The sequence below is a fragment of the Protobothrops mucrosquamatus genome, unplaced genomic scaffold, assembly GCF_001527695.2.
Source record: "Protobothrops mucrosquamatus isolate PMUCROS unplaced genomic scaffold, P.Mucros_1.0 scaffold_128, whole genome shotgun sequence".
NCBI lineage: Eukaryota > Metazoa > Chordata > Lepidosauria > Squamata > Viperidae > Protobothrops > Protobothrops mucrosquamatus.
Genome location: NW_015386204.1, coordinates 654693 through 675851, shown reverse-complemented (window position 1 = coordinate 675851; position 21159 = coordinate 654693). Strand labels below are relative to the sequence as shown.

The 21159-nt window shown below is 37.8% G+C and overlaps 1 protein-coding gene across 1 annotated transcript in view; it reads left to right on the top strand.

The window, feature by feature from the left end:
• The window catches only part of CUNH10orf90 (chromosome unknown C10orf90 homolog), a 65295-nt gene that overhangs the window by 32267 nt on the left and 11869 nt on the right, over positions 1–21159 (top strand). The window contains exons 4-5 of the mRNA XM_015817496.1: positions 6299–6492; positions 7841–8042. Of these exons, the coding sequence (XP_015672982.1) occupies positions 6299–6492; positions 7841–8042 (396 nt within the window). The remainder of the gene's footprint in view (positions 1–6298; positions 6493–7840; positions 8043–21159) is intronic.

Genomic DNA, 21159 nt, shown 5'->3' with positions numbered 1-21159 from the left:
TTTATTATATGAAAATAATTTAATAAATGCTACTTTAAGTAATAGTAGTAGTAATACTAATACTACTAGTAGTAATAATATGTCGAGACTATAGAAAGAGTGCAGAGAAGAGCAGCAAAGATGATTAGGGGACTGGAGGCTAAAACATATGAAGAATGGCTGCAGGAATTGGGTATATCTAGTTTAATGAAAATAAGGTCTAGGGGTGACATGATAATAGTGTTCCAATATCTAAGGGGCTAACACAAAGATGAGGGAGTCAAGCTATTCTCCAAAGCATCTGAAGGCAGGACAAGAAGCAATGGATAGAAACTAATCAAAGACAGAAGCAGCCTAGAACTAAGAAGAAATTTCTTGACATTCAGTAGAACGACTTGCCTCCAGAAATTGTGGGTGTTCCAGCACTGGAAGTTTTTAAGATGAGATTGGACAACCATTTGTCTGAAATGCTTGAGCAGGGGATTGGACTAGAAGACCTCCAAGGTCCCTTCCAATTCCGTTATTCTATTAACCTTCCACTGAGCCACTACCTTGACATGGTTGTGAGAGGTTCAGCCATACTGGACAGGTCTCATCAGAGGAACCATACAAAGAATGTCTGTCTTATAAATTTACAATAACCCATACTAGATCAGCCATTGTATAAGTCAATAAGGACTATGCTAGATGTTGGATTCCATGGACATCTGGTGATAAATGGTCTACAGCAGGGGTGTAAAACTGCCAGCCCATGGGCCAGTTGCATCATACGGAGGCCATGCCCACCCCAGCTCCGACAATGCAAAAAAAGTCACAATACGTCGTGACATGTCACGTGACACGCCGAGTTTGACACCTGTGGTCTACAGTACTCAGGAGTATTGGCTGAGCAACCAGGGCCAGCAGCTGTAACACTATTGAAACAAAAGTTGTCTATCCGTTGCAAATACATAAATATACAAAGATTGAAAACAAAGAAATAATCATCTGTTATCACAGCTGTTATCACAAACCAAATATAACAAGAAGAGAATATCTGAAAGAATATACCAATTCTGGAAAGAACAATATTCAGAATCAGAAATAACAGAACAAGGCTAGCAGATTAACATAGATTTATACAAAATACAAAGTAAAGTATTAACTGAAACAGAATTAGAAGAACTGCAAAGGTCTATCCAGGATGAAAATAAAGCCTTGCCAGCAGTAACTCAGACTGTAGAGCCAAAGGAGGAGGTGGCAGTAGAGGAGGTCAGCACCTCTAGGCACCCTGTCCTCTGCTTTCTCTTCGGAAAGAATAAAGCCCTTTAAAAAAAGAAATTTGAAACAAAGAATAATTGAACATCTAGAACAGAGTTCCCCAACCTTTTCAGCTTTGTGGACCAGTGGGGGGAGGGGGAAGGTTCCATGTGAGCGGTGGGCAAGCGCAAGCTCCATTTATGTGAGTGGCAGGCACACACCTGCTACTTGCCCAAGTGGAGCACACTCACACTTGCCCACTACTCGTAGAAGTGAGGATGCACCTGCATACTCGCCCACCACTTCAGGTGGCCTGGTTCTAAACAACTCATAGACCAGTAGTGGGCTGTGGCCTGGGGATTGGGGACCCCTGATCTACAAAAGCACAGAAAGAGGTTGCCAGTATTGAAGTTTGTTCCAAAAAAACAGCTAGCACAAGGATTAAAAGATGCCAATACCATAATATCAAATATAAGCACCAGCTCACTGCAAGAAACAATCCAGATAATGTATAGCATATAACAGCTGCTGTTATAATAGAATATCTTGGATACAAAATCAAAAATCAAGAAGAGCCACAAACATGGAAGATCAGGCATCTAGTTGAAAATAACCTCTTTCCACCTAAGCAGAATGGAAATTGCTCAAAGAGCAGAGGAACAAGATATCAGTTCTTAATTGATAAGATGATTTTAGAAAATTGCAAGAGGAACACAACCAACATTAATGTAGCTTGAACTGATTACAACAAAACATTTGACTCCCTGTTATATGACTGGATAGTCAAGTACCTAAAGTAACAGGAGTCAGCAGAAATAACAAAAGCTTTGTGCAAAGATCAATATAGCCAAGATATTGCAATCGAGTTTGGATTGAACAAATATGTCAATCTTACCATCAACCAGGGAAACAAAGAAATCTGGAATCAAGATACCTTATGGTAATAATTTCAAGAGCCTGGATGAAGAAAATCAGTACAAATATCTGGCCATCAAAGACATTGAAGGTTGGTAGTGAATATATCATGAGAGTGAAGAATATATTGAAGTCCAAACTCAGTGGACGAAATACTAACAAGCAATTAATACCTGGGCAATTCCAGTCATTAGATACACAGCTGGAGTTGTGTATTGGACTCAAGCAGAACTAAATGCCCTGGATAAGAAGACCAGAAAAAATAATTACAAGAATCATACTTTTCATCCCCATAGCAGTGTTGGCAGACTCTACTTACCAAGGAAAATAGATGGGCATGGAATGTTACAAGTACACCAGATGGTTGAAGGAGAAATAAAGATATTGGAAGAGTATCTGAAGTGAAGAAGCTGCATTGAAGCTAGTATATCATGAGGATTGACTGAGTACTTGAGAGACCAGTAGAAGAAAGACCAAGTGAAGAACAGAAAATAGATATGGCAAGCAAAACATTACATGGCCAGTACATTAAAAAATAGTAGCAGGCAAAGCAAATAATAAGAGCTGGCAATGGGTAAGAGCATGAAAGTTTAAGAAAGAGAATGAGGGCTATTTCTGCCTGTGCAAAACCAAGCCTCAAGAACAAAAGCATACAGAGAATGCATCCCAGAATTGAGAAGTCAGCATCAGACAGTAAAAGCAGCCTCTGCAAAGAAGCTGAAGAAAATGGTTGACCATCTAGTTGGAGGCTGCAAGAAGACTAAACAGACTGACTACAACCAATGGCATGACAAAATAGCAACAATGGTGCATTGGAAGAACTGGAAGAAATACCATTTGCCTGCAAGCAATAATTAGTGGGACCACAAAATAATCCAAGCAATAACCAATAAAGTATTTGGTACTGTTCAAAAAAAAAAGGTGCAGAAAACATAGTTTGCTTATTTGCTGGTCTGAAAAAGTTTCAAACATGCACAAAATAATTTCTTTGCTGAAGCTGAATCTTTGAAACAATGTGTTAGGTTTATTGCCAGTGTGGCAAGAAAGGGGCATCAAGGATGCTTTATCTGTTATTCTAATTAAACCTGCATTTTTAGTGAGAGGCTCATACAATATTTTGTAAATGGCTATTTGAATTTCAGATACAACACTATCTCTGAATTAATAAATTAAGCAAGAAAATGGTGATAATAAAAGAACAGATAATCAAGATAATAAATAATGAAAACAATTTAAAAATCTGACTAGATTAATTTATAATGAATTGGTATCATGTTTTAATATTTATTTTATTAGTTTCTCATCTATTAGTAATAGCACTTTAGGGGGTATAATTGCCAGAGAAAGAATAATCCAGAATATAAACCATCATTATATCCATCATAAGTGAAGCAACTCAAGTTAGATTGAAACATTCCAATGGTGGGGTTCAGCCAGTTCGCATCAGTTTGGCAGAACCGGTAGCTAATTTTTTGTTGCTCAGGCCCAGAACGGACTTCCGGAAGCGGCATCCACACAGAGAACCAATTGTTCACATATTTGAATTCCACCACTGAAACATTCCATATATGATGTTAAGAGTAGAAATGTGTAGTTGGTATAGAAGTATGCCATGAACTCTGTTGAATTCTTTGAGGACTTTGGGAAGGTTCCACCCCACCAACTAGCCCACCGACTTTATAATAGATGAACATCAGTATCAAATGCAGGTTGTTAGCAGGTCTTTTCCGCTTCAAATTCAATCAAAACTTTGCATCTGATAGTTTGCTGATGAAAGTTGCATACAACATGGCACTTGCTTTTAAAAGGAGTTTCCATCAGAGGAATTTAAAAGCTGGATAAAATGCTGTATGTCAAAGGATTAAAGTAAAATTATTTGCATCAAAATAAGTTGTTGCAATTTTCATTAATTGTTACCTATATTAGAGGTTGTATATAAAGCCTTTAAGTTATAAGACTGCAAACATAAATCATTATAACAATTTACAGTTCAAAACAAACGAGAAGTGCCAGTCTAGGATATTGCCTAACTAATGTGAAATGGTTAGTAAAATAAATAGGATTTTTAGCAATTCTCACATTTTTTCATTAGAAATTATTAAAAGTAGCTGCCAAGGGTATGAACTTCAAGCTGAACTTTCTGATTCAGATCTCTTCCTCCAAGAATTTTATGAGGAGACCCAGCATTATTACTTCTTGGTTCTTTAGTTGGTTAGAGCAGGGCTTTTCAACTTTTTCAACAATTGTACCATTTTTAGGATATGGCAATATTTGAGTACCGCCTAGCAAGGTGTCAAAAACTTGATGACCAAAAAAAAACCTGTTCAAAGTTGCAATTGCACTGAAATGACTTATGACCATTTTTCACACTTATGACCATTGCAGCATGCCCAGGGTCATGTGATTTATGTTTGGATGCTTGGCAACTGATTCATATTTATAATGGTCACAGTGTTCCAGGGTCATGTGATCCCCTTTTGCAACCTTTTGACAAGCAAAGTCAATGGCAGGGCTGCTGGTGGCCAAGTGCTAAGGCGGGACTTCCTTTCCTCCCTCCCTGCCTCCCTTTCCCATTCCCATCTCCTTCTGAAGGAAGAATTTGACCCTCCCCCCATATTTTCCCTCTTCCATATATTCATCAAACAAGGAAAAGCCTCCAGAGACAGAAAAGACAAGCCACTGAGGGAACTAGCTTTAAAAGGCACATTCCCCTTTAAGAATTAGCTACTGGCTAGAAAAGAAAGTTAAGGAGCCGGCAGCCAGCACTTAAGGAAGAAAAAAAAATGTAGTAAGTGCTGGCTAGGGCAGCCTCCCCAAATGGTCCATTCATAAGTAAAGGAATGCTACAGGCACAATCCACTCAGGAGAAAAATACTTCAAAATCTCTTGCAGCAAAACCTACAGCTAACAATAGCAGAGCAACAGAAGCTAACACGAGACATCAGCCATCAGCCAAATGGAAATTGCCAAACATTCCTTAAGAACACAAAGCCCACATTGCACAAACCCCAGAATTTCAAAGTCACAAAAGCACATAAGAATCCTTCCACTTTCTTTGCCTGCCTTGTATCTCCTTCCAAAGAGGTTCACTGGATAATGACCAGTCTGAATGTTCTGAAGAACAGAGGAGAACTCTTCACTGTCTCCATTCATGCATGGTTTTATATATCCTGATCATGTACCACACTCCCACCGGACATCTTTCTTCCAGACTAGATAATACCATAGATAAGGCATTTAATCTGTCTTGTTGTTTTTTAATCTGCAGGCCCGAACTGTATGCAGCAATCCATATATGAACATACCATAAGGACATTACAGTGTTGGCATTTTTATTTTCAGTCGCTTTCCTAATGATCCATAACATGCAGTTTGCCTTTTTCACAGCTGCTGCATATAGAATTGGCATCTCCTGGGTGCTCGTCACCATAACACACCTTTTTTTTCCCTGGTTAGTTTCAGATGTCTCGGAAGTTAGAGGCTTTTTGCCCTAATCAATTTCACTTTAGACCTACTTGAACAGAACTGCATCTGCCATCAGGATGACTGTTCATCCCGCTTAAAGAGGTCTTTCTACAGCTATTCTGGAGAGGCTGAGATCAATAAAGTAACATGATAGCATCTGTCTTTAGACTCGCTATTTAAAAGATGTAATATGCAGCATACAAAAAGGGTATTGGGGAGGAAGAAAACAATAAAAAAGACAAATGAAAACTACACTTCTTATAATGGCTTAATGTCAGTAGGCCTGAATGAATGCTTTGAGGGGTGACTAGTAGAGTCTGGCCTCAGCAAGCAGATGGAAAATGACTTCTTCTATTGTCTCTCCTTTCTGGGCTCAGAAATAACAAAGGGATTTTGAAATATACATTATATAGATTCTGTCTTTTCATTTTCTCCTGGTGTATAATTAGTTAAATACAATAACCCTGGTATACACCCAGATTTAGTGGATCTCCAGCTGAAGGAAAACTTTAGTAATACTTGTGCTTATTTATGAAACTTTGTATGATTTGACTTTTAGGGTTAAACAAGCACAAAAGTCTACATTCTCTACTGTATATATTTCTTTTAGAGATGCCTCCTGGGTTTGAAAATATCTAGAAGAACAAAAAAACAAATTGGCTATCATCCCTTAATAAACAATCTTTTCTGTCTTTCTAAGGTGATTACAAATTATATGGGTCAGCCAGCCAGTCCAAAGAATATAAGATAAATGTGAAGAAAGAGATGGTCAACAGGTTAACCACCTCTGCAGTCCATGAACCAGATGTTCCTCATGAGAAACATGAAGCTTTCCAACTTTCAGAGGTCTGCTTTGAGCCTGAGAAAATTCCTGCAAGCCCACTGACTCTCAGGGTAAAATATCCACATTCCCTGCTAACTCTTCACATTGATATGGTTATTTCCTTGGAAATCCACTAGGAGCAAAAAGACATTTACTGCTCCTATGTTTTTTAAAAGCAGAAAATCAGTAGTTTTATGAATGTGCTCTTATTGCTGAGAAGCATTTTGCTTACATGATACATTGAATTTGGAAGTGACTTGTCTAGTATCCTGGTTTAAGCCATGCTATTATTTGCGTATATAGTATACTTTTTTTAACCATCTCCCTCATTATTTATAATTCTTATTAATCTGATAATTCCCCTTAACTGCAGAAGATTATGTGAATTCATATCCTAGGATTTCTACACAACTAGCTCTGGAAAAATAGATCTCCCTCAAATTCATAATACTGAATATTTTTCAGAGGACAGAGCAATTATGTAAAGAGGACAGAAGCACATGTGGTTGCAGCCAGGATCTGCCCCCTCTGAGTTTGGGGGGTGGGGGTCTTTGGTTTTTTAATTATATTAAGCATATTTTAGTGTTTACATAATAATTCCTGTGTATTTTAATCCTCAAAATAGCAGAAAATCAACTTATTTTCAGTAATAGGGGCTGAAGCAGACTCAGGGGATTATTTTATGTGTGGTCCTGGAAATATGAGTGGTTCATCATGGTTTTAAAAATCACATGCAAAATATAGTCCATTCAAGTATTACACTTGCATAACACATGCAAGATTGAATAAAGGATAGGGCTTTGTTTGCCCACCTGTTCCCCATGTCTTTACATATACTGGGCTTTCACCCAATCTATCTTTCTTGCAGTTCTGCAATGAATTTTTTACTTGCATTTACTGCAGGAAAAATATGCTGGTTATACACAGGCTTCTGTTCAAATTCCCAATGTAAGTAATATTGGAACATAGGAAACTGAAGACATTTCACATCCTCTTCCATCCTTTATTACTGCATTCTTATTTTATTGTAAGCCAGCTGGAATTGTTTTGGATGGGCAGCATATAAATTTAATAAATAAATAAATAAAATACCCTAATAGGACAAAATGAACAAATGTGATTAAGTAATATGTACATAGCACTGGTTATCTCCTCTGACACATGTGGTTAAAGCTAGTATCCATTTGTTTAATGATGTTGCACAGTCTACATTGCCAAAAGATGCCTCATTACAGCCATTACATCTAGAGCAGGGGTGTCAAACTGCTGTCCTGCGGGCTGGATGTGTCATCCGGAAGCCGCGCCCACCCCATTGCTGGCAATGGCAAAACCGTCCCGATACGTTATGCAACATCACGTGACGTCGCAAGTTTGACATGTCTGCACTAATGGTATCCTTTTGATTTCTGCTTTTTTAAGGAGGCACTGGAAGTTCACAAGCCTCATTTTATTTCCCGCTCACAAGAACGATTAAAAAAACTCGAACACATAGTGCAACTGAGGAAAGCACAACAAAGTGAGGATTTGGGTAAAAAACAAGGAACTGCTCTATCTTGCAAGCTTTCCTCAGCTTCCATTACAAGTAAGAAGAAACAATATACTGTTCCTCATCCATTAAGTGGTAAGTTGAGTTGTGTAAGCCCCATTAAGCCTACTGCAGAATTTGATAGCATGCATGCTACTCTTCGCCATATTTTTGAAACTGTGCATCACTGCTTTCACAAATATCATGTTCATATTATTTGCTTTTCTTATGTATTGGCAAATCTAAATGATAGCAGTATTCAGTGTAATAGATGGACTATAAAATCCCAATTAAAAACAAAAATAAAGTCCCAGTTTAAACAAAATCAAAATCAATAAGGGAGTTGGCTTGTATTGATGTATTAATCAATAATCCCTTAAATTCTATGCAACAAATTAATTTTGCTCTCCTTTTCCCACCCATTGTTCCCAAAAGGGGAAATTATTTTGCCTCACAGTATATTTTAGGATAGGATAGGCAGTATTGGTACCTTTAGATTACAGTGTGCTCAAGGATATTTCCCTCTCCAGATCCATTTTAATTAGATTTTTCTGATTAAATGGAAGAGGAAATTCAGGCTCATCTGTATTGACAAAAATGTTGCTGGGACACACCCAAACCTATACGCTGTAGGCCCCATAAACATTGGTTGAACAGAAATGAACAATGGATTAATTGTTGCAGTCCAGACAGACAAAGGTAAGCAGGGCAATCAAGTCTATAGTGGAAGTGAGGAGGAGCTCAAGAGACTGACAAGGATTCCCTCACCAGATGTGATTATAAGTGGGAATGATCCTGGGAGATAGGAGGAAGCCTATCAATGGTTTGATAAGAGGCAACTCAGTTCACAGGTGGGGGAAAAGCATAGGAAACGTTTTAGAATACACCCTTCCGGATTATCTAGAAACCGGAAAGAACAGAAGAGAGAAATACTTTCAATCTTGCAAGATTCTGTTTAATGTAACTTTAAAATACAATGTTTCCAGTTTTGCTTGTTGTCTGGACTACCTTCAAGGCTAACATCAATCTTGTAAAGTATTTCTCCCCTCCTCTCGTTTTAGTCTGTCTTAAATGCTTTTCAAATAGAAATACTCCAAAGGCTGATTTACTAGAGAAGATCCCTTCTAAAACACTTCCTGTGGGGACTGATCTACCTCTTAGCCAACCATTGCCTAGGCTGGAGATCTTCCTCCTGCCTCCTAAGGTAATTCCCACATACTATTACATGAGGTAAATCCCCCTCAGATCAATTGTTACATTGTGTTTGGCTTCATTCTCCAGGGCAACCATTTTGTGAGTGTCTATAACATTCTTCTAAAATTCCAGATATCTGCATGGCCAGTAAAATTGTTTTTCCCTAGCATATTTGGACAAATTAACTATCTTTAACATACCTAGCTCTAGTGTGTTGACATGATTGTTAATGATTGTTATCTGGAAGCTGTCTTATAATTTGTACATTCACTAAAGTGTTAGAAAGATATTTTAAAAATACATATTTTAAAGCAAAGTGGAAGAACAACCTTTTTGCTATTGAAACTCTACGTATGAAACAAAACGAGACAAAAACCTAGATCTAGCTTTCATTTCTTGACAGCTCAACAACAGACATAAATAGGATAGAATCTTAAGACAGTTATTATTCAGATTTTGTTACAATCTGAAAAGATCATTGTACTTTCCCTGGAATCTGTGTAAATATTCACTTATGTGACTTCTAGTTTTAACTCCTGAAATTCTGTTGTTGCTGGGTAAAATAAGACAAAAGACATGGATAAAAGGATGGCAAAAATGCTTGAATATTGAGTATTCGTTTCTTACATTTAGAAGCTCTGATATTTATGATTTCATGTGATGAGTCCTGAGTAGTTTTAGATTAATTGATGTTGTTGCTTTAAGTTGTAACTGTTGTTTTTGAAAGCTTTTGTTTTGAAAGTTATTTAAATGGATAGATTTTTCAGTGAAGAATAATCCACATGCTGGCTGGAGGTAATGGATGTTGAAGCCATATCAGGTCAAGCTGCTGATGGATTAGCTAGAAATCACCTTATAAGGGCATCTTGTCTCTGTTCAGTAGCTGAACCAATATGTTTCTGCCTTAGATGCTGTTCAAGTTGAAATATTCTGAAGGCTGATTTTCAGCTGGGAACGCTGGAGCTTTGTAGTATTTGTGGGCAAGCTGCTTTCCCATAGGAAAAAACTCTTATCTCATTGCTCCTTCCTGTTTCTGAGATTCTGCTTCCCTTAAGTCCTGTAAGGTACATACTGACATGTCAATATTCCATTTTCTCCTCAGCAGTCTTAGCAGAATCAACCCATGAAAAATTGCCAGTATCCTCTTTCTCTATTGCAGGGGAACAGCTTTATGTAAATCAAGACTTTTTTCTATTATTATGGTTGGTCACACTGTCAGCCAGATGTTGAGACTGGATTTGGCACCTTTATCAGTGGTGGGATTCAAATATGTGAACAACCGGTTCTCTGTGTGGATGCTACTTCCAGAAGTCCATTCTGGGCCTGGGCAACAAAAAATTAGTTACCGGTTCTGCCAAAGTGGTGCAAACTGGCTGAATCCCACCACTGACCTTTATTCACCTATTAAGTCTTTCCCAAGGACCTGAAAGAGGCAGATGTTGTTGTTTGATGGTGTTAGGTATTGCTGCAGGATGTAAGCTGTTCCAACTAAAGCTGCCTCTTGCAATTGACTGATGGTGATTTTTGTCAATGCCAGTGGTGTTCAAATGGCGCTCCAGATGTTTTGAGATTGCACCCAAGGCACCTATTACTATTGCTACTGTGTTTGCTTTCTTTTGCCACAGCCATTTTATTTGCAGGTCTTTATATTTTGTGATTTTCTCCAGTTATTTCTCTTTTCTTTTGCTATCTCCAACAGAACATCCAGTGTCCAGAATTTTTTGTCTTTCTTATCAACAATTGTTGAATCTGGGGTGTTATGAGGCAGGTGCTGGTCTGTTTGCATTCTATATGTGATTGGCTGCATAAGGCCCAGTATAGATTTAAATAAAATATACTATTTCATTAGCTCAGGAAACCTTCGAGTTCTGTAGAACATTTTGTTTTATAACAGTAAAGAAACTAGACAATAAAGAGATGAAGCAAATGCTGGATCCTCCAGAGCAGGTCCCAGTTGGAACAAATACAGTTACTTTAAATCTATTATTTCATAAAAAAAATAATGAGCATATTAATTCAGACAGGCATGTTTGGACTGTTTGAGACTTTCTTCTTCTCTGTCTTTGCCTTTTGCATGGGGGGATTGAATTGTTGCAGAATCTGAAACAACTAAGAGCAGGGCAGTTATTTTTGTTCCTTGTTTTCAGAAAATTATTCTCAAACTGTTTTTAAGAAGGGAGTGGAATTGGCGGTAGGGTGGAAATTCCCTAAGAATCTAGCCTCAGCATTTTTCTAGTTTCAAGTAGATTTGCATATCTAAAAACCACCTCTCTTGTCTAAACAGAACATCCAGATAATCTATTTGGAGGACCATTCAGACATTATTCCTATATCAGAAAATCATTACTGGGTGTCCCCTAGAGATAAACAAACCATCTCCAGGAAATCTGTAATACTGAAATGCCCCTTACGTTTAAGGAGCAGATTGATTATTCTTTGTCATTTATTCTGTGGCCAGGACTATTGTTCTTTGAGAAATAGAAATGTCTTTGGCTAAAATATTAAATAAGCAAATACTTAAATCGTTCTTTAAAAAGAGAAAGTCTTGCTATTTTTCTGGTTTGCTGGATCTGTTGTGGCTTTCCCAACATTATAGGATGCTTCTACCTACTTCCTGGATAAATAATATGGGTGATCTCCCTCAGTTATCATGAACTATGATGTCACAATAGAGTGATGCAAATTAGATTTAGCTATGTGATGATGTCCTGCAGACAGATTATAGAGAATTCAAAAAAGAAAATGAGCAGCTTTGTAAGAAGCCTAAAACATAACCCAAAAATATGAAGACTGCTGAATACTAAACTAGGTGAATACTTCCATTAAGATTTCCTCTATAACTTCACTATACATGCAGGTTTGCATTCAGCTGCTACTTGTTTCAGGCATATCAGTTCTGCTAAGTAAAAGTTATGCTTATGATAAGAATTTAAACATACATTTCTAGTTTGGCTCACAAAAGTTTTTGATGGAGCTAACGTTATAGTGGAAATATCTAAACTAGATAATCCAAATGTTTGTCCCTTAAGAATTAAGTTCCTGAAAATTCTGGGAAATAGCAACATGTTTTAAATAATTTATGATGAAAAGCAAACACTTTTAAATTAAAAATGATTCTGCATAGCACAAGACTATATCATAAAGGAAATAATTAAATCATGGTACTATCTTCCATATAGTTTAAAAAGCATCAGTAAACTATTCCTTTGCTTCACTAATAATATCTGTCAGAAGAAATCTGTTCGGGCAGGAAAGGGCAACATTAATATATGAATTAATCTCTCAGATTTATTTGTGTAAAATTAATCTTGTCAGATTAATTAGTTTAAAAACCAACCATATCAGTTGACTGACCCTCCCAGTCCATTCATAAATGCAGTTAGGATTCAGCTGCAAGGAAGCAATGCCATGTAATTCAGGTTTAAGCGTAAGATCAGAACACATTTTTTGGTTCATGTTGTCTTTGGACTATGGTTGTAAGCATAAAAGATGACTTTCTATAACTCAATAGTAATTTAACAAATCATGCTACATTCCTAGAAAAATTACACTGGAAGTTTTTAAGAAGAAACTGGACAGCCATTTGTCCAAAATGGTATAGGGTTTCCTGCCTGAGCAGGGGGTTGGACTAGATGACCTCCAAGGTACCTTCCAACTTTATCATCATCATCATCATCATCATCATCATCATCATCATCATCATCATCATCATCATCATTATTATTATTATTATTATTATTATTATTCAAACCAATATGAAATGGAATCCTTAGACTTGAAGAAAAAAATCATTAGAATATTTGTTCCTTTATTATATTATTTCATAATATAATTTCAGTAATTTTCTGAGAATTCATCTCTCTGTGTATGTGTGTGTGTGTGAGAATGCGTGCGTGCGCACGTGCGTGCGCGTGCGTGCATGTGTTATGGGTATTTACATTATAGGAAATGTCTTTTGCAAAATACATTTTCTGGCTTATATATTTGGTTAGATTCAATTTGCTTTATGAAGGATTGGTGCATGTTTGGTTAGATTATCTTTGTATTTATATATTTCATTAAATTGTCTTTGTACTTTTTAGTCTGTTTACAGTGCTCTTGATTTCTGAAACTAGCGTTTATACAAACTAAGAAATAAAACTCATTAAGGAGTATAACCCTGCATCTAAACCTAACAAAAGAAACCTTTATAGCAATTTCTGGGTTTGCACAGTGTGATGCAGAGGTTAAAACACAGATTTGTTTGAATGCATGGAGACAGGATGTCTAAAGGAAGAAATGAACAGAAGATGATTCAGGATCTCTTGAATTTCCCATCATTCTAACAATAGCGGCAATGTTTTAACTTTTCCCACTAAATTAGACTGCTGAAATGGGAAAAAAAAGTTAAGGAAAATAGGAGTTGAATTTGCTTTCAACTTAATGAGATCAGTTCAATTCTATGTACTTCCACACTACATAGTTTTCACCAACAATTCTTCATAAAGCAATTTAAATCTAATTTTCACTTCTTCTGATTCCAAAACACAGAATGTTCAGGGACCAACATAAACCAACAAGTGCTCATACCCAGCTAGCCAGTAACAGAATACTCCAAAATCTAATTCAGTCAGTGCCACAATCCACAAGGTATTTCAGATTGTGGAGTCACAAACATCCCTATGAAATTTCATAGAAAATGGATATAAATACATCAGAAGCATCTCCCACATGCAGCCTTTCCCTCACATTTTCAGCTTTTGTTGAGTGTGCTTGTCTAATTATTTGGAAATAAATTCCGAGCAGTTGCTGGGAAGGGCTGTAAAGATGCTGTTCTGTTACATTTAAAAGCCTCTTGCCAACTACGGTCTTGAAATGATAGCAAGCTGGCATTTTTTAATAAGAAATAAGGCGTCAAGAGGTAAAATCTCCATTTATTTACACGTACCTCTGATGACTACAGGCACATGTCCATGTAGTTTTCTTGGCAGTAATATGGCATTGGCTTGCCAATGGATCTCTTTTCATTGTAGTCTAGGCCAGGGGTCCTCAACCTTGGCACCTTTTGTGGACTTCAACTCCCAGCCAGCTTTGCTGGCTGAGGAATTCTGGGAGTTGAAGTCCACAAGTCTTAAAGTTGCCAAGGTTGAGGACCCTTGGCCTAGGCCTCTGATATTTGCTGTATTTCCCATATACAAATACTGACAAGGTTTGATATTGCTTAATTTTTCAAGATCGTCCAAGCTCAACTCAAAGCTGCTAAATACACAATAAAGTTATGTATTTACATTCAGAGTTTATAAGCTGTTCTAACTGCTACATACAATTCCCTTAATCAAATACATATTTTTAATAATTTCACTTGTTATAAATATGTTTTAATTTATAAAATTTCTTTTATAAACATAATATTTATACATATAAATCTTAACTGATTAATTGTAAGAACCAATGAGCAAATCTAAGTCCTTTTCTATATTCATATTTAAACCTTAGTTTGTTTATTGCAATTCTGCCTTGACTGAAATGCAAAACAGAGCACCCAGCACTCCCGCTTCAACAACTAGGTGGGGCCTGTTGGATCGAAGAATCATGACTGGACCAAAACATTCATGCAGTTTCATACCAAAGGGGAAATTCTGAAGTCTCCCTAGTCCAGGGGTCGGCAACCTTAAACACTCAAAGAGCCACTTGGACCCGTTTCTCACAGAAAAGAAAAATTGGGAGCCACAAAACCTTTTTGACATCTAAAATGAAGATAACACTGCATATATCCTTTTTTACCTTTATGCTATGTATAAAAAAACTATAGTGTATTGCATTTATGAAATCAATGAACTGCTACAAAGAAAACAAATTTTTATGCCGGAGAAAGAGGGGGAAAAAACCCTTTCTCCTTCATCCCAACAGGTGAAAACAATTTTAGTAGCTTATCTACCATCTTTAAATACAGCATAATTATCCCCATACCTCATCTCTTAATTAAAAAAAAAATCAAAATATTTAATTAAACGTTCTTTACTAAAAGTCCAGTAAGGACAACATATATTCATTCTCTCTCTCTCTCTCTCTCTTTCTTTCTTTCTTTCTCTCTCTCTTTCCTCTCCCTCTCTTTCTCTCTCTTTTCTCTCCCTCCCTCTCTTTCTCTCTCATTCTCTCTCTTTCTCTCCTCTCCCTCTCTCTCTCTCTTTCTCTCTTTCCTCTCCCTCTCTTTCTCTCTTTCTTTCCTCTCCCTCTCTTTCTCTCCTCTCTCTCTCTCTTTCCTTCCCCCCTCTCTCTCCCTCTCTCCGATCTTCTGCTCACCTGGCAAGCTGGCCTCATGCTGTTTCTCTCTTTTCTCTCCCTCTCTCTTTCTCTCTCTCTTTCTTTTCCTCTCTCTTTCCCCCCCTCTCTCTCTCTTTCCTCTCCCTCTCTCTTTCCTCTCCCTCTTTCTCTTTCCTCTCTCTCTCTCTTTCCTCTCCCTCCCTTTCTCTCTCTTTCCTCTCCCTCCCTTTCTCTCTCTTTCCTCTCCCTCTCTTTCTCTCCCTCTCTTTTTCTCTCTCTTTCCTCTCCCTCTCTCTCTCTTTCCTCTCCCCCCTCTCTCTCCCTCTCTCTGATTTGCTCATCTGGCCAGCTGGCCTCACGCTGTTTTCTGACAAGCTGACACACATTCTTATTGCGCTGGCTCTCTCGTGCCCTTGGTCTGCCAGTCCTCTTCCCCCACTAAGTAAGTAAAAGTGTCTGTGTGTGTGTGTGTGTGTGTGAGAGAGAGAGAGAGAGAGAGAGAGAGAGAGAGAGAGAGAGAGAACTGCTGCTTTCTGCTGCTTCCTGCTTTCTCCGGAGACACAGCAAAGGCAGGGAGCCCGCCCAATAAGCTTATCAGCTTGTTGGAGAACAGCGTGAGGCCAGCTGGCTAGGTGAGCAGAAGATCGGAGAGAGAGAGAGAGAGAAAGAGAGGGGGGGAGAGAGAAGGGAAGCTCAAGTGCCTCTCTCTGTTTCTGTCTCTCTCTCTCTGCAAATGGCAAAGGAGGACTGGGAGCTGCAGTAGAAGGCTGAAAGAGCCACATGTGGCTCCAGAGCCATGGGTTGCCAACCCGTGCCCTAGTACAATCAAATTCCACAATTGCTCCATTGTGATTCTTGATGGCTTGGACAGAGTACTGCCTGCAGGTTTAAATACAGGTGCAGACTAATTTCACAGAATCATAGAGTTGAAAGGGACTATAAAGATCATCCAGTTCAAACCTCTTTTCAGTGCATGATTAATATTCCTTTGCCAGCTGATCAACCTCTGTTTGAAGACCTTTAATGAAAAACTCACTACATCATGTGGCAGCTTGTTCCACTGGCTGACAGTGCATACAATCTGGCCTGTAGCGCTTACCTGCTTCCTGATAGTTTTAACCTCTTGGTTCTGATTGTGCCTTCTGGAGAATAGAGGATAAGTCTATTTCATCTTCTGTGTGACAGTCCTTAAGATATTTGCTATTTGCTATCGTTTTTCTCATTCCCCAGAAAGGATAAATAATCTGTCATTGAAAAAAACTTTACTTTTGAGGAAAGAAGAGTAAATGACACAATTTGGAATATTTTTTAATGCAAAAACTCATAGCTTCTTATGTTAAAAGGAAAGAACATCTATTTTGCTGTGCTTGACTTTGTAACTTCAGTAAATCCTTGTTCATTTGTAATTCAGCAGAAAAGAAAGGAGTAGTCACTGAATCTTTATTTCTCCGCTGATGGAATGTGGCAGGAGAAATCCCTACAGGAAAGAGTTTCAAGGTGCCCCTGCTATAGTTACAAATTGACAGAATTTTAGAGATGATTCACCTTCTGTTTCAAATAGTCTATTGCTAACTCTTAGAATAGATTAAGCAAAGGCAGATACAGTACTGGGAAAGTCACTTCTTTGTCCCCTTTATTCCCACAGTCAACTAATCCTCAAAATATTGAGAGCTTAATTGGGAAAAATGTTATTATTTATCCTGCTACCATTGTAAGCAGAGCATAAAGAAACGATGCAAGGAATAATGGCTTGGATCTTAAGGGAAAAAATATCATAGGAATTTTTAGTGTTGTCCTTGCCTTTCTCCCTAATGGTTCTCTAGATAAAGTGTAAGTATATTTTAGAATTCAGTCTCTATTGATTGGTTGATCAATTGATTAATTATGTGCTGTCAGATTGTGTTCAACTTTTAGTAACTACATGGATAGATTTTATCCATGAAAATCGAACCCTTTAAAGCTTTATATGGCTTGGGGCCAGGTTATTTGAAGGGCTGTCTTTTCTCAGTTACATCTATTGACCCCACCAGAATGAGAAGGCAGGTATGTTATGGGTTCCCTCTCCTAAGAAAGTTCATCTAGTGGGACCAGGAAGAAGGGCCTTCTCTGGTGGTTCCCTCCCTGTGGAACATCATCCCCAAAGAGATAAGATTGATGCTCATCTTGATATTTATTTGAAAGAACCTGAAGGGGTGGTTTTGCCAGTAGACCTGAGGACCCCACGGTGATACAGATCCCATCAAGTGGATTGTTTGATTGTTGTCACAAAATGAATTGTTCTTAGATTAATTGCAAAGCTAGCAAATCCACATTTTGAAAGTCTTTTTACAAGAACAACTAATTCTCCTGTACTATGACTGAAGATAATATTTCTGTCACTGAATATCTTTATTAATCACCCAAAGAACAATAGCCTACCATCTCTCCTGAATGATAAATACCTTTACATTAACTTTTGCCCATACTTTAATGGTTGTCATCTTATTTGTGTGAATTTAAAATATTCTAGAGAGTATAGAATCTATCAGATCGTATAATACTTTTCTAATCTTCAAAACGCATGCTTTGTAGGTGGCTTTTTAGCAGTTACACTTCATTTTATTATATGATTCCTTGTGGTGTACCAAGAAGTCAAAAGTAGCCAAAATAAAACTGATTTATGGAGAAATAAAGAAAACAGCATAGAAGCTTGACGTTCACTCAGAAACAATTCTGCTAGTGCAAACATGAAACTATAGTTTAACATTATACATCAAATTTTCTCATGTAGGTAAAGAGACTTATGTTCATATGATCAGAACTCTTTCAGATGCAGCTTAATTAATTTAACTTATTTCATTATTGTCTTTTCCATTTTTCCATTTCCCACCTGACTTTTAAAGGCCAAATCATGACCTAAATACAGTTGAGATTTTGAGTGATTTTAAAAACATGCACATATTTGTTCTTGTCATTTTCTTTTCCCAAAGCCTCCTTTAGGTTGTTCTTTTTTATATTCAGTTTGGCTGCTCAGCTGGGATATGAGAACCAATGGTTTCATGATTTGACTTCTACTATGCCTGCTGAGCAGAAAAAAAATGACCTTGAAAGCATCTCTCCTCTCAGAGTTATCTTGGAAACAAATATCCTGCTACAGAAATTTTAAACCTTAGTAGCAAGGTTTTAGTTGTAAAAATGTGGATTATGAAAGTGAAGGCACTTAAACACATGGGTAAGATTAACCATTTAGTAAATAGAGATAATATGAATTCTCTAGCTATTCCTTTCCTTGTGTCAATTTTGATTACAACTTAGAAAAACTATAAGGAGAGAGCCAAAAAAATGAGTTGTCTGCAAGTTTCTTGATCCATAGGGAGTTGTATGTTTATTTAAACATGTGAAAAACAGAAAATCTTAGAGGATATAATGATGTGATAGAAATTGGCTCACTGCATATACTGAACATTTTTTTAACAAAACAAAACAAACCTATAGCGTTTCAGCATTGAACTTTTGTTACTATGTAAATCAATTTATATCCAATAAAATGAATAGAACAATAGAGCTTGAAGAAGCCATTTCTGACAAATTGAGTCTAGTCCCCTTACTTAGTATAGGAATCTTTATTTCTGATTCCAGGTTGTTATCACAGCTTTTGCTTGAAAATATCCAACAAGGGAAGAGCCCAAGAGCTCCTTACATAATTGTTTCCTGGTCAAAAAGCTGTTACAATTAGAAATGTAATTTTTGTTACATTCCTTTGGAATGTGCTTCCCTGTAATGGCATTAATAAAATTGTTTTTAACATTAAAAGCAGAGTTAAAGTGGGATCAGACCATTATATCTGGAAAGACAGAATAGGCCATAGTCTTTAGTCTGATACCATTTCAGCATGTCTGAATTTTCTCCATGACGATCCATCCCTAACCCTTTTCAACAGAACACCCATCATTACTGTAACTGAGTCCATCCACTTGGATGCTAGTTGTCCTCTTTTTCTCCTCTTTCTACCAATCCCAGCATTAGAGCTTTCTCTGTAAGCTAGATATCTGCTAGATAATCTATGCATAGGATTATTTGAGCCTTGTAATCTATGCCTCAAATGAGAACTCTGGGGGGTTTTGGTCAGTGATTCATTGATTTATTTTCTTGGCTGACAATGGTATTCTCAATAGTCTTCTTTAATACCAAAGTTCAAAAGCCACAACACAATACTATCTTGCTTTTTCAAAGTCTAACTTTCACTTTCATAATGCAGGGATCCTCAACCTTGGCAACTTTAAGACTTGTGGACTTCAACTCCCAGAATTCCTCAGCTGAGGAATTCTGGGAGTTGAAGTCCACAAATCTTAAAGTTGCCAAGGTTGGAGACCCCTGCCATAATGTGTCCATGAGAATATTGTTGCTCACCCTGTTATGATTCTTTGAAAGTGTATGCACACAACACCTGAACTGTGAGCCACCCAGAGTTGTTGCTGATATAAGCAGCTGTAGAAATCAAATAAATAAATTTGAACATCTTTTCTGAAGCTTTCATGGCTGCTCTACCAAATTCTAGTCTGCAGCATACTTTTTTCTTTATTGTTGATGTTGATTCTAAAAGGCAGACGTTATCTACAACACCAGCATCTACACATTATCAGTTCTAAACTGGTTCTCGTATCTATTGTCATTAGTTTGACCTTTATATTTATTTTTAGTCCCATTTTTTCACTATGCTCCTGAAGTATATACAGTATGATGTTGTTGTTAGTTGCGAAGTCGTGTCCGACCCATCGCGACCCCATGGACAACGTTCCTCCAGGCCTTCCTGTCCTCTACCATCTTCTGGAGTCCACTTAAGCTCACGCCTACTGCTTCAGTGACTCCATCCAGCCACCTCATTCTCTGTCGTCCCCTTCTTCTATTGCCCTCAATCTTTCCCAGCATTAGGCTCTTCTCTAGTGAGTCATTCCTTCTCATTAGGTGGCCAAAGTACTTGAGTTTCAACTTCAGGATCTGGCCTTCTAAAGAGCAGTAAGGGTTGATCTCCTCTAGGACTGACCGGTTTGATCGCCTTGCAGTCCAAGGGACTCGCAGGAGTTTTCTCCAGCACCACAGTTCAAAGGCCTCAATTCTTTTGCGCTCAGCCTTTCTTATGGTCCAACTTTCACAGCCATACATTGCAACTGGGAAAACCATGGCCTTGACTATACATACTTTTGTTGGCAGGGTGATGTCTCTGCTTTTTAGTATGCTGTGTAGATTTGCCATAGCTTTCCTCCCGAGGAGCAAGCGTCTTTTAATTTCTTGCCTGCAGTCCCCATCTGTGGTGACCTTGGAGCCCAGGAAGATAAAATCTGTCACTACCTCCATTTCTTCCCCATCTATTTGCCAGGAATTGAGAGGGCCAGAGGCCATGATCTTGGTTTTCTTAATGTTGAGTTTCAAGCCAACTTTTGCACTCTCCTTCACCCGCATCAAGAGGGTCTTTAGTTCCTCTTCACTTTCTGCCATTAGAGTGGTATCATCTGCATATCTTAGGTTGTTGATATTTCTCCCAGCAATCTTAATTCCAACTTAGATTCATCTAGCCCTGCCTTTCTCATGATGTGCTCTGCATATAAGTTAAATAGGCAGGGCGACAGAATACAGCCTTGCCGGACTCCTTTCCCAATTTTGAACCAATCAGTGGTTCCATGTCCAGTTCTCACTATTGCTTCTTGACCCGCATATAGGTTTCTCAAGAGACAAATAAGATGGTCTGGTACTCCCATCTCTTTAAGAACTTGCCACAATTTGTTGTGATCCACACAAT